The sequence below is a fragment of the Microtus oregoni genome, unplaced genomic scaffold, assembly GCF_018167655.1.
Source record: "Microtus oregoni isolate MIOR12 unplaced genomic scaffold, Mior012 000020F_ref0000438, whole genome shotgun sequence".
Classification (NCBI taxonomy): domain Eukaryota; kingdom Metazoa; phylum Chordata; class Mammalia; order Rodentia; family Cricetidae; genus Microtus; species Microtus oregoni.
The window spans coordinates 6,461,444-6,475,314 of record NW_024543079.1 but is presented as its reverse complement, the minus strand read 5'-3'; the positions used below and the strand labels follow the sequence as shown (position 1 = coordinate 6,475,314).

General features: G+C 51.2%; 1 protein-coding gene across 3 annotated transcripts in view; it reads left to right on the top strand.

The window, feature by feature from the left end:
* The window catches only part of Hnf4a (hepatocyte nuclear factor 4 alpha), a 63,510-nt gene that overhangs the window by 25,710 nt on the left and 23,929 nt on the right, over window positions 1-13,871 (top strand). Inside the window, exon 1 of one of the 3 annotated variants that reach the window (XM_041670186.1) lies at window positions 11,945-12,183. The exons of 1 other annotated variant lie outside the window; for it this stretch is intronic. In XM_041670186.1, the coding sequence (XP_041526120.1) occupies window positions 12,069-12,183 (115 nt within the window). In that variant the 5' untranslated portion in view covers window positions 11,945-12,068. Of the gene's footprint in view, window positions 1-11,944; window positions 12,184-13,871 lie in introns of those variants that run through there. One more of the 3 variants, XM_041670185.1, reaches the window with a different exon arrangement.

The following is a 13,871-nucleotide window of genomic DNA, read 5'->3' as shown; positions in this document are numbered from 1 at the left end:
GGTGGCCACAGGCCCCTGTTCCTGTGGAGGTCAGAGACACAGTTTCTGTGTGATTATTCGGATCTGGGCAGCAGGGAAACCAAGGAGCAGTCTCCACTTACAAACCTGCAAGGATGGGTTCTCACTTTCTTCCAGAGACAGGCCAGGAGTCCATACCTTTACCTGCTGAGCCATCTCGCGGGCCCCACCCCATATATATACATATATATATATATATATATATATATATATATATATATTATGAGTATGTCTAAGGTATTGTTTGGGATATACTTATGCTACAAAGTATATGTTGTTTTAATGAAGTTACAATTTCACTGGGTGTTTTTATTTTCACCGCTAACTGCAGTCCTGTAAGGGAAGGCCCTTGCCCACCGTCTTCCTTGCTCAATCTCCAGCCTCCACAATAACGGTGCTGATACAGCTGAATGCTTGGCTAGGTGGATTCCTTCAATCCTTCCCTCGTTTCCTTGGCCAACCCATTTATTTTAAGCCCCGTTGGGTCCCTGAAAAACAACGATGAGCAGGCAGCGCAAAGGAGGAGGTAGTTGCCATCTGATTCGACAGTGGTAAATATGGTGCAAAACTCTGGGGGTTGTGAAGGGACAGAGGAGGAGTCCCTCAGTCCACCCAGGTCATCAGGCCTTTTATGGAGAAAGATGACCAAGACAAGTGGGACCCCCAGCCCTGTCAGAGAGCAGGGCAGGGGCCTGGGGCTCTGCAGGTGGCTGTGGAGGGAGTGTTATCCAGCCACTGGGTGTCACTACCTGCCAGCGGACTCCAGGTGATGCCAGGGTGGCTTTACTATACTCATCTTACCTATGGGGAAACTGAGGACAGGAAGGGATAGACTGGGAAGGGAAAGTGGAGCTTCGAGCTCACGTCTAAGAGACTCAGAAGGGAGCCTGCGCTCTTCTAGAAAAAGCTACTGTGCTGAGGCCCAGAGCCCCAAAAGGAGGACAAGGATCCTGGCTCTCAGAGGGGTAAAGGACTCTTTCTACAAATGTGGCTGGCTCCCAGTGTAGCAGGAGACGTGAAGAGACAGCAGGAGGTTTTAGCGGGTCCCCAAAGGCAGCTTCTGTGCTTCTCATTTCTATCTAGGTTGGGACTTGAGGCCCCTTCTTGAGGCCTGTGGCTGGTTACTCCCATGGGTCCTGGAAAGGTCTTTGGTCTCCATGGTGACCACTTCCCACCATCCCCGAAATCTCATTGTGACCAGTATTAAGGGATTAACTAGTCGGCAGCCCTCCCAGGGTCTTGGGTGCCAGAGAGGCAGCAGGAAGTGGTTCAAGGATGAGGAGGTTGTTCACCACTTGTGACCCCATAGGACCAGGAAGAGGATGTCGGACGGGGGCCAGGGCTTTCCCCAGGACCCACCAGGTATGCTCCTGAGTTCACACCTGTCTAGAAGGAAGCTCAGGGTGGTGGGAGAGAGACGAGGAACTCAGGGAGAAGTCCAGAATTCAGGGTATGTGGGAAACTTTAGCCCCAGCTCAGGAAGGCCGAAAGCCCTAATAGGAGATGGACATTTGATCAAAATAGGGTTCAGAGCCCCTCAACAAGAGACTCTTAGGGGGTACTCCAAGGCTGATTAACCATATAATCTTCATTTTTCAGTTGGGGAAACTGAGGCAGACAGAAAGAGAGGAAAGTGAGTTGCTCAAAGTCAGTAAAGTAAAACAGGTGAATAATTCAGAGGAGACCTCAAAGTAGCCTAAACAGAACACTGGTCAAAAAAGAAACTAACAAAGCCCCTGTCACATTGCTCCCTCTGTGCCCAGAAGCCTGAAGCAGCCAGTCTCACAGCCCCGCTTTCTTCCCTTCTTATTGCTTTCCTTTGCTGACATCCCCAGCCATAAAACCACTCAACTGAAGGCTGGCAGAGAGTTCTAGACAGGCTCCACAGTGCTAGGGGAATTGGCCACAAAGCCCTGACCATGCCACCGAAGGGACGGCTAGTCTCCGAGTTCCGATTTTGATGGCTTGTTCACCCTTTAGCCTCTCTGGGGATGTCCTGGCGATCCAGCAACCAGGAAGGAAATGTAAGGCCCAGGGACTCCCCAGGAACTTAGTTGGTGGTGTGCTTGTCTACTGGGAATGAAGCTCTGGGTTCCATCCCCAGCACTGCGTAAACCAGATGGGATGGTGCACACCCGTAATCCCAGTACTCAGGAGGTACAGGCAAGAGGATGGGAAGTTCAAGGTCATTCTCCACTAGATACCAAGTTTAAGGCCAGACTAAGCTACCTGTATGAAACTGTGAGAAAATAAAAATCCGAGATTCAGCGCCCCAGGAGACTAAGTGTCCTCGGCTGAGCTTCTCCTTGGCCAAGGCTTGCCCTAATGGTGTCAGGTGACTGACAGACCACCACAGAAAGCGAGAAGAGCCCAGTGCGGAGTAGTGCAGGAGGCTGAGTGACAGCACAGGATCTGTGCAAGCTCCAGGAAGACAAGGAAAAGTAAGAAATGGCCAGGATGGTGCAGAACCCGGGAGAGGTGGTAAACAGAGTCCAGGGAAGCAAGGCTTCTCAGCAGGGGCCTTCTTATATCTGGATTTAAAGCCATAGCAATGTAGCAAGAACTAAAGACTAAAAACTTTAACAAATGAGGTAAAATAGTAAATAATAATAACAACAACAACATGCACCTCCATGACAACAGGTGTGCAGCCAAGATTGCGGTGCACGTCCTAGGAATTAGCTCCTGTCATTTCATCCTTGACCTGGAAGCCAATATGGTGTTGCCAATAATAACAGCAAAAGCCATTGGTACCTGGAATCGGAGCTGTCTGCAAACTGGAGACAGAGCCAGGTGTGGTGTAAACACCACCCATGAGTCAGCGTTCTGACTTTGTGAGCAGTTATCCCTGACCCACCTCACAGGTAGAGAAACTGAGCCTCACCATAGGTTTGAGTCATACATCGTCAAACCTGGACCCACATTAAAGCATTTCAAGCTCCCAGTGGCCCCACAGAAGTTCTGAATTATGGCCGCCCACCAGACTTCTCTGGGGATTTCCAACACCTAGCACCGTGCATGTGACGCCAGATTTTATCCCAAGAGTGTGGCTACATAGCTCAGGCTAGCGCCTTCCACTCACCAGGATGTAGCTCAGGTTGGCCCGGAATTTCTGAGCGTCTTGCTGTGATTACAGGTATGTGCTGCCTTGCCTGCCTGACTATCCAACCCCAAGATTTGTCTGTCGGTTTGTGATAGGGCTTGGGAATCTTTGTTTCATCTTTCTTTTATTCTCCATGCAGTGCTGGAGATGGAACCCAGGGCCTGTCACATGCTAGACAAGCATGCCACCCCTGAGCACAATCCCTTCAAAGCCAGGGTGGAAAACCCTTTTATAGTCTCAGGTGAGCCCCGCAGTGGTGGCACATGCCTTTAAACCCAGCACTTGGGAGGCAGGCAGATCTCTGAGTTCGAGGCCAGCCGGGTCTACAGAGCGAGTTCCAGGACAGCCAGGGCTACACAGAGAAACCCTGTCTCGAAACCAGAACAATCTCAGGTGGTTCCATTTCATTATCTGGACTGAAATTCTGCAAGGTTTTCCAAAGTGAGAAACCAGGGCCAAGGAGAGCACTGGCCTTTTTCCTGAACCACAGATGGCTAAAAACAAAGCCAGGACCAGGCAGTCAATGACTTTCATGGAACCTTTGTTCAAAGAAGAGGAAACCCCTCCTGATAAGTCAGGCCCTGGGTCTTTGGAACTAGGGCTTGGTTTCCACCCCTTACCCCATCCCCCACCTCAGCCCTCTTGCCTAGAACATTTGTGCAATGAACAGCCTGTACACAGTGATCCTGGCCTGTCTCAAAATTCCCAAATACTTACTTTACCCTGATAACCTGAGACAAATCCCCGGGACTCCCTCCGGACAGAAGTCAGGGGGATTAAGGGTGACTTCTGAATGGCAGAATCATTTCTCATGCCCCCCAAAACCATGACTTGGGCTATCAGAGGCTCCCCATCACCCCTTAGGCCCTACAAAGGTTAAGGTCACCTCACAGAACACAAACAGGACAGTGACACCCTCAGCCCACATGTCATAAGCCACCTGGCAGTAGGCAAACAGCCCACAGGAAACACCACCCACGGGACCCAATCCTGGCCTCTTTCCTGATCGTTGCTGACCATCCGCTTCTCAGACCTCCTAAACCTACCCCATCCGCATCTCCCACAGTGCACTGCTTTCTGCTCACAGCTGCTTCCCCGTCCTTATCCTGCCCGCCTTCCCTGGGTACTTACTATATCCGGGAAAGTCTTCTAAGGATGGGGTAGTTTGGGGACCAGGAATACAGGTTCCGGAGGGAGCATGAATTTGAGTCCTACATTTTATTTCCTATCAACTGTGTGAGCTTGGGCGCACAACTCAACATCTCTGGGCCAGCTGCTTTACAAACCGCTGATAAAAACACCCCAGCCCCAGATCAGTGCGAGGATTCATGAACGAAGTCCCTGATACAAATGTCCGCACATTGGCTCTGTGTGTCTTTGACACTATTTCGTCCTCATGGGAGAAAATTAAAATGTAGGCATTTTCTCAATTCAGAAGGGAAGAAACGGAAGGTAAAGGGTCTAGACAGTCAGGGAAGTGTTCTGGGTTCCGTGTCTTTTCTCTAGGGATCTGATGCTTCCAAAGATGAGATACAGTCAAAGCTAGGAACTGCCTCTACTTCACACACCTGCTGCAGGGACTACTCACAGGCCTGCAGAACACAGATGACATCCCCTGACTTAGCCGCTGGTAGCTCCCAGAGATCGGTCAGCAGAGGGGAAGCCCCTTGCCCTTGATGTCCTTCAACACCTCACTCACTCAGGCCCTAGGACACCCAGGCTATCAAAAACAGCCTGTTCTTAGAAAGATGCACCCCTTTCTTTCTCCGTTTCCCTATCTGCTGGGTCTGGGCCAGGGCTTTCTTGGCTGGAAAATGAACTGTTACCATCTCATCTGATGCCGAGTGGTGGTGGCACAGCCTTTAATCCCAGCCCTTGGGAGGCACAGGCAGATGGATCTCTGTGAGTTCAAGGCCAGTCCGGTCTCCAGAGTGTGTTCCAGGACAGCCGGGGCTACACAGAGAAAACCTGTCTCAAAAAACCAAAACAAACCAAAGGATCTCATCTAAGAAGGCACCATCTGGCCCCCTCTGGGCTCCTGGGAACCCCAGGATCCAACTTGAAAGCCTCCTTTGCAGTCCACCGAAGATTCACTAGCTGGGACATTAGAACCAAAATCTGCTGCTTCACATCCCCCTTCGGGATGCTTCCCGCTGCCTTTATCTCCCTGTGGTAACAGAGCAAATATGCTCAGGCCCCGGAGCCAGGGCACATGCACGCTGTTGACTCTTGAGCAAAGCCACCCCTCCGGAGGGCGCAGCGGAGGCTGTTGGAGGTGTGTGGAGAGGCCAGTGGCCTCTTGCATAACCTAGGAGGCCTCCTGCCCACCCCGGGCCTTTTCAGGGTTAGGGATGAGGCAAACCGCAAACTCATGCCCAGTTAATTTTTTAAAGCAAGACCAACAGACTCAGCAATGATTAGCAGACGGGTAAGTTCATCTTAATCACACTGAGGACAGAAAGTGAGGAAGAGGCCACTGGAGGCCCGGGGACGGGGCCCAGTTATCAGTTAACCACATAAGTGTAGTTTCCTTCTAAAACCACGGCCTTCAGCTCCCTCATGGTCCTCTTTGATATATTGTGGTCCCTGTGTGAGCCAGGGCACATCAGTCATTGAGTAGAAACAACATGCAGTCATCCACGGTCTGAGTTGGGAAGGCAATGGAGTCCCCTTTATTAAGACAGAATTCATTAGTCACCTCTAATTAGCCTAAAGCAAGTCCCTTCTCCCCTCTGGGCCTGTGGAGGGGCCCCAAGTCCCAACCTGCAGCAAGGTCTTCAGGGTCTCCGTCTGACCTCTGGGTGGCTTACAAGATGGTTTTTCCAGTCTGAAGTTCCAGGAAGTCTCAGTGAGACTGAGCCATGGTGGACGGAGCTCAGGAGCTCAAACAGGAACAGAAAGGCCCCCAAGAGGACACCTACCTGGTTTCAGTTGTTGACACCAACAAGAATTAGATTCCAGCTTCAGACAGAAGTGGTCCTCTCAGATAGGAACAGAGATTCCTTGGTAGTGAGCTGGGGGCTTCAGGATGGTCTAGTAGGTCCCAGCTGCCTAGGGCTCCTACCCTCGGGTCTTGGGAGCTGCCAAAGGAAACGGCAAAGCCAGGCCAGTCTCAGGCCAGGTGGCTGCCTGGACTGGAGTTTGGTCAGCAGTTGGGACCTATATTGTGAGATAGTTAGGACTTTGTCCACAAACTGGAATTTGAAATTTCAAAGGGGCGAAGCTGAAGGCCCTACCTACCCCAGAATAGAGATGGCTCTTGGCTTCTTGCCCCCACGACTTTTGTTCTTTGTCTTGATAAGTGCTAGCTTCCCCTGCCCTGCGCCCCGGGTGGCAGGTGGGGGAGGAAGGAGAGGAGATAGAGGTGAGGTGAGCTCGGGAGAGGAGAAGCTAAGGCGCCAGGTGGCCCCAGGTGGCTGGATGTCTGTAGTGTGCCTCTAGACCTGCATGTGGTCAGAGACAGAGCCATGGCTACTCAGGTTCAAGACAATGCCCCTGCTGTACTGTGATAGGGAAACCAGCTGGAGCCAGACCCAATCTCCAGGACACTGTAGCTATTTCAGGGCCCCCAGGAGTCGGAGGGCAACACAGACAGGGAGGCCCTTGAGCTCCATAGTCAGCCTTGATCCAAATGGCAGACTCCTCTGCTGTACGGGTCATGGCCCTTGGGCAAATGTATTTTTACCTTATTGAGTCTCATTTGGTCTTATACTGTGAGAACATTCTGGGCCTCAGGAAATGTGAGAAGACTTGGGTTCTTATCTTGAGGCCAGACACATGCGTCCACAACATTTGCTGTCACCACAGTTTGCTCTAGGGGCTAAGGATGCTGCTCAGTCAGGAGAGGGCTAGCTAGCACGAGTGAAGAAGGGCTTCGGTCTGAAGCACTGTATGAACCAGCCACGGTAGCACACGCCTGCCACCCCAACCCTCAGAAGACAGAAGTGGGGGGATGGGAAATTAAAGCCATGCCGGGCTACATAGACAGAGTGAGGGAGAAGGATATGATCCGTTATGGCAGGGCCTTTAACCTCCACTCACATCAGAGATGTGATCTCCCAGCTCAGCTCCTGGCCAGCAGCCACCTCTCTGGACCATCTTCTTTCCTGCTCACTCCCTGTCTCCAGCTACAAGGTGAAGAGGTTGGCCCTCCAGGCAAGCTTTGAATTCATCTCTTCCAGAGGCTGCCACTCCTTGAGCTGAGGCCTGGCAGCTCAACAAGAAAGGACAGAGGTGACGAACAAGTCCCACACTGAAGGTATCCAGGCTGAAAAACCTAGGAGTTCCCCAGAGTAGGGGTTCTGAGTCCCTGTGGAGCCAGGAGTCCCCAACCATTGATGACAATCACTACTGTTGTACATTGTATCCCTGGGCGTCCATGAGGGAGGTTCCAGAATCCTCCTCAGATATCCAAATCCACACGTACTTGATAACAACACCTGATATCAATGACTGTTGCATTTGCATACGACCTCTACACAGCCCACCGTGTCTTTAGCCATCTTCAGGCTGTGTGTGCCAGCTTGGGAGTGCTACATAACTAGTTTTTAGTTGTTAAATTACTGAAAGGGTAATGACAAGAAAAAAAAATATCCGTACAATGGTCAGGCAAGTAGGGCTTGCCTGCGTTCTAACCCCCAGGAGGCAGAGGCAGGGGGATGGCTTACACCAAGGAGCTCAAGGCCAGGTTGGGTAACACAGTAGACTCCATATCAAATAAATAAATATCTCCTGTTTGTACATATTGACATAGGTATACAGAAATAGTAATAGCAATGGTAATCATAATTTTGGTATTATGTGTCTTCATGTTTGTGGTTTATTTAGTCACGTGCACATGTAGGTATGGGATGTATATGCGTATGTGGTGTGTGTGTATGTGTGTGTGTGTCTGTGCATGTGGAACTGACATCAGGTGTTTACTTCTGTCACTTCCCACTTTGTTTCTTGACAAGGTCTCTCATTGAGCCTGGAACTCACTGATTGGTTAGGCTGGCTGGACAGCAAGCCTTGGGAGCCTCCTGTGTCTGCCTCCTATTACTGAGATCAGAAACACGCAACACCATGCCCGGTACCCCATGTGGGTGCCGGGGATCTGAACTCAGGTCCTCGGCTTGTACAACAGGCACTTTACCCACTAAGCCATCTCTCCAGAACCTTTTGGTTATTTTTAAATAAAAGATATTTAATTTGTGGGTAGAGAGAGAGAGAGAGGTGAGGTAGGGGTAGAGGCAGAGATAGAGAGGTGCAGCGGGGGTGGGCACGATCTCGTCGGGGTCAGACGACTTTGCTTTAGGAGATGGTTCTCTCCTTCTGTGGGCTCCAGGAATCGAACTCAGGCCAGCAGTTTCGTGAGGTAAGCGCCTCATAAACCACCTCTCCAGTCCTTTTGTTACTGCTGTTGATGAGACAAAGCTTCATATATTCCAGGCCGGTCTTAATGCCTCATCTCCTTCGCCTCTACCTTCCAAGTGCTGGGATGGTACACGTGTCCATGATGCCCGGCTCTGACACCCTTTTGCCCTAGGATTTCCCATCCAAAGTGTCAGTCCGTGAATACAGAACCTGTGCACCAGAACTGACTTACACCCTGGTCACTTATTGCCCACAGTGGCCCACCTGCAGCAAGGACCCACTTCATTTTCCTGACGCCGAAAGCAAAGCTGACGGAAGCACAGTCTGAGGCCAGGGTTTTGATCCACGTGGGTTGGACTCCATGATCTATAGAAACAAAGAGCAGGGACAGCCGGGTGACTGACAGATCTCACTTAATCATCCCCAGACAACAGCAACAACAAACTTCACAGGTTAGGCCTGTTTTACAGAGACACTAGATTCAAAATAGCTCGTCCCTGACCCCAGGACGGTATGGGTATGATCGCAAAGCTGGCCTACCTGGTGAAGGAAGGTGGCCGGGAGGGAATTACCCAGAATAAGCTGAAGGTAGAAGGAATTCTGAATGAGACAGTTATGCAGTTTATGATCGCTGGGTGGATAGGTTGCTTACAGGGTGGGACACGGGTGTGGACTGTGTGTGCCATGGTTTGTATACCTAGCAGCTCTTCTCATGCGAGCTCCCTTGTCCTTTTGGTAGATCTCCGTCTCCACACAATGTGTCCCGGCCAACCCTAGTTGATCATAGACTGTATTTAATGGACCCTACATTGTCATCTATAAAAAGACCCATTGTTGGTTTGTTAACCCAATAAAATTCTGACTTGCTAACGATCACATTCCACTTGTAGAAAACGGGAATTGTGTCTCTTCCGGGCGACGAGTCACATGTAGGACGGACATGTTAAATGCCGTGGAATAGCTGTGGGTGGCCCTGTCACAGGCCTTCCCTTCCCTCCCAGCCCAGCCCTGCTCCCAAGATCTCTGCGACCAGTGTTGCCAAGTGGAACTGGAAAGGACCTGAAAGTGTCTGAAGTAAACATCAGACCTTTTTAGGATCTCAAGGTGTGGGCTGCAGGTTCCGATCTTTCCTCCCCCTTCAACCAAGAAGTGGAGGACAAGACAAGGACCTCCCCCGACTGTAACGAAAGGGAGAGTTGCCCAGAGAAGAGCCACCTTGAATAGTGACAGAAAATGTTTCTATTTGTTTCCGATCCTGTGAACATGTACGTGACAGGAACAGGGCGTGACAGGGATCAAATGCAGATCAGCAAGCATGCAAGGCTGACAGGTATAGCTTCTAAACGTAGGGCACTTCCCCCTCCCCTCCATCCTAATCTCTCTACCTCACAACTGCCTCCCACACTCTCTTCCACCATCTTGTCTCTAGGGACAAGATGAAAGGGGCATAATGAAGCCAAGCGGTACAGAAAGAAGGCTTCCAGCAGCTGCGCCAATGTGGTGCCAAGGCGCATGTCCTCGCCCGCTCTCTAACTCACACACCCATTGCCTCGCTCACTTGCTACCCTTTTGCACACTCATGAATCTCGCTCATTCAATCAACTCAGACATTAATTGCCTGGTCTCCTAGTCACTCTCTTTTCTGGCTCACACACTCGTTCTCTGCCTCTCATTCCTGCTCTGTGTTAGTACCGTGCCATCTGAATGCCTTTTTCAAGCAGGCCCTGAAGCTTTCAGAGCTGCTGCCTTCACTCTCAGCCCTTAGTGACTCTCTCTCCCCAGCTAGTGTGGAAATCTGGAAAATGTCAGCAGAGGCGGTGGCAGCAGCGGCGGCGCCCGCCTTTGATCTCAGCATTGGGGAGGCAGAGGCAGGTGAATCTCTACAAGTTCAAAGCCAGCCTGATCCACAGAGCAAGTTCCAGGACAGTCAGAGTTATTACACAGAGAAACCCTGTCTTGAAAAAAAAAAGGTCAGCAGAGAAGAACACACAGGGAGATTGCATAATTGTTCAAACCCAAAACAAAACAAGTACAAGGGAGCAGGTGCACCAAGCTCATAGTCAAACCCCATAAAGAATGTGGTCAATGAGATGAAAATGTAAAGAAAAAAGGCTTTGGACTGGGGATGTAGGACTGAGAAACAGCTCAGCAGTTAAGAGCCTCGGCTGCTCTTCTAAAGGACTGGAGTTCAATTCCCAGCACCTACATGGTGGCTCGCAACTGTCGGTAACTCCAGTTCCTGCGGGGTCCAAACACCCTCTTCTGGCCTCCACGGGCACCAGGCATGCATGCAGTGCACAGACATACATGTTGGCAAAACGTTTATACAGATCATCATTTTTAATCTAAAAACAGAAACTTAAAGCCTGAAACGAGTGTTGAGACATGCAGAGACATTCTGAGCTACCTCCCTGTGACTGTACAGGGGTACATCCATGAAGCTCACCCCAAAGGGAAGAGAGGGACAAGAGAAACAGGGAGGCAGAAAGGGGGCACAAAATGAGAAGAGGAGTTAGTTGGGCATGTTGGCACATTCCTCTTAATTCTGGCTCTTGGGAGGTGAGGCAGGAGTGTCAAGAATTTGAGCACTGCCTTGGCTACATAGCAGAAAATGATGGGTTGGGGGTGAGGTACCGGCCTGCGTACCTTAACAGCTATTTTTAGGTCTCATGTAATGCCCAAACAATCCCTTCAGATTGACTGTGGATTTGATCGAGAAGGAAACCAAGGCTTGGAAGGAGAACCCTTTACCTAGAAGTCATAGTTAGCAGATGGTAGGTGTCTGAGTGTAAGCTTAGGTCTGAGGGCCTGATTGTGCCTGGCTTGGGAAGGGTGGAGGCTGTGGAAGCATTCGGTGTGACAGGGGCGATCCCTGGCATCTGGTCCACCTGGAGCATCCGGGAGCTGTCAGGGATCAGGCAAGGGACTCATATGTGGGTCCAGGCGGCTCCTGGGGCAGGTGAGAACCCAGAAGGGAACACGAAGAGTCTTCTTCAGCAAGGATCCAAAAGGTCCAGGGTGGGTCTGGGGTCCAGATTCCCAGTTCAACGGCCCTGGGACAGCTTTATCTCATTCACAGCACTGAGGATGGAAGTCAATGATTTGGGAAGTGGTTGGAGATAGACATGCCAGTGTCTAAGTGTGTCAGCTGGGATATCCAACTTAGAGGGATGTTGGCTTGGGGGCTGCTGAGGTAAGGGTTCAACAAATGTCAGCCCTGTCCAGTTCCTGCCATGGAAGATTGGTAACTGAATATTAATGACCTGGGGCCCAACAGTTGTAATTAGCACCCCAGGTGTCAGTCAGAAACCAACAAACAGCCAAATCCCCGTGGCTCCACCCAGCCTACCCAGCAACGGGGGTGATTAACCATTAACCCCCACCCCTCCCCACAGAGCCTCCACCCTCTGCAGAGGCTAGGCCAGGACGCCAGGCTGAGTCTCCCAGAGGACAGTTTGAAACAGAGGAAGGCAGAGAAGGGACCTGGGAGGAGGCAGGGAGAGGGCGGGGACGGGGGCTGGGGCTCAGCCCAGGGGCTTGGGTGGCATCCTGGGCAGGGCAGGACAGGGGGCTGAGCCGTGGGTAGGGGAGAATGCGACTCTCTAAAACCCTCGTCGACATGGATATGGCCGACTACAGTGCCGCTCTGGACCCAGCCTATACCACCCTGGAGTTTGAAAATGTGCAGGTGTTGACCATGGCCAACGGTAGGTGGGGGCAGCTGTGCCCAGGTATGGAGTGAATCTTTGGCACTGGACTTTGGGATGGGAGGAGAAATACAGAAAATTGTAGGTTGGTCCTATAGGCTCGTACAGGTATTGCCAGATGAAGCAAGTGGACCCACGTACTGTGGCCAGAGGCATTCTGGGTGAGGGAGGCCTGCAGAGGTGGATTTCCGACAGAAACATTTCCCAGATCTTCCCTAGTTAGGTCCTGGGATCTCAGGCTGCCTTCCTCACCACGTTACAACAACAGGCCGTGATGGTGAGCTTCCTCGGGGTGACTGCAGAAATCCCACCCGACATGGTCCATCTTCAGGCCCCTGGGCCTATGAGCAAGCAACAAAAGCCCTGTCCTGTTCCTAGAGACGGGGACAGGAGGCATAGCTATATTTCAGGGAAAGTGGAGTTCAGGGGCGGCCGAGGGAGGGGAATTCTCAGGCTTCCTAGCTAGAAAAGCCGGCACAGCCATGTGGTCTGCATGCATGGCCCTAGGTGTCCATGTAAGTGTGTGGGTAGCGTGGCAAACACAAGAACACAGCAGCCAGCTTGTTCCCCCTTTAAGTTTGTGTCCTGGCTTCATCTGTCCGTGTTTGTTGAGTGGTCTGTGATTGTATCTCCAGGGGCGTCCGTTTTTCTTGCTTGCGTACCTGTGTGTATGTATAGTGTCTGTGAATGTGTGTCACGGGCCTATAACATGATTGTGAATGTGGACTGGTGGGCATACTCTGTGCTTCCTGCCTGGTGGCCCTGGGTGGCACTTTGCGTACGCGCATGTGCACACAGCCCCTATGCTGCTGGGCAGCGTTTGCTGATGTACACAACTGTGTCGCTCCTTTGCATGGGGGTTTGTCGTTTTATTTTATTTTGAGGCAGAGTCTTTACGTAGCTCTGGTTGCTCTGAAACTCACTACATAGACCAGGCTGGCCTCAAAATCATAGAGATCCCACCACCTCTGCCTCACCAGTACTGGGATTAAAGGGTGCGCCACTATACTGGACTTGGTTTTCTTTCGTTTTGCTTTGTTGATTTTATGTAGAGTATATGTTCCTGAGCTGGCCTGAAACTTAGAACATATTCCCAGACTGTCCTGGAACTTGGGATCCTATACTCCAGCCTCCCAAAATAGCATGGTTTTGTTGTGAGGGTCTTCATTATTGCTGTGTACCAGACACTGGGAGTCACATCAGCAGCCTGTGTGTTTGTCTCTGAGCCGATTCTGTTGTCAGTGTGTGTCGCTCCGGCTCAAGCATCTGCTCCAATATCACTGAGAATATGTCTGGAGGGGGTGATGGTTTTCCTTTGCCAGGGAATGAGAAGGTAGACTTCCTGGCTGGGAGTGGGGGCGGAAGGGAGCTGGTAAGCTCCTGGATAGGAGGGAACCAACTTCTAGACTAGCCCTGGAGAAAAGGCACTTGGCTGGGGCTGGCCTGCTACCACCTTTCATCCATGACTCTGACGCTATAAGGCTCGGCCTGGAAAGCTGTGCTCTCAATCTGCCTGGAAAGAAGAGGCATCGTGTGGGCTCTGTCCATGGTCAGTCCCCCAACTGCCTCCCCTAGTACCTCTTGCCCTGTATGGTGTGACCTTGGGCACACCACCTCCTCCTTTGTCTCTTGTGCAGTATAAAAATGTGTTCCTTTACCCTAGCCTGTTGGCCAAAATCTTTCAGAAG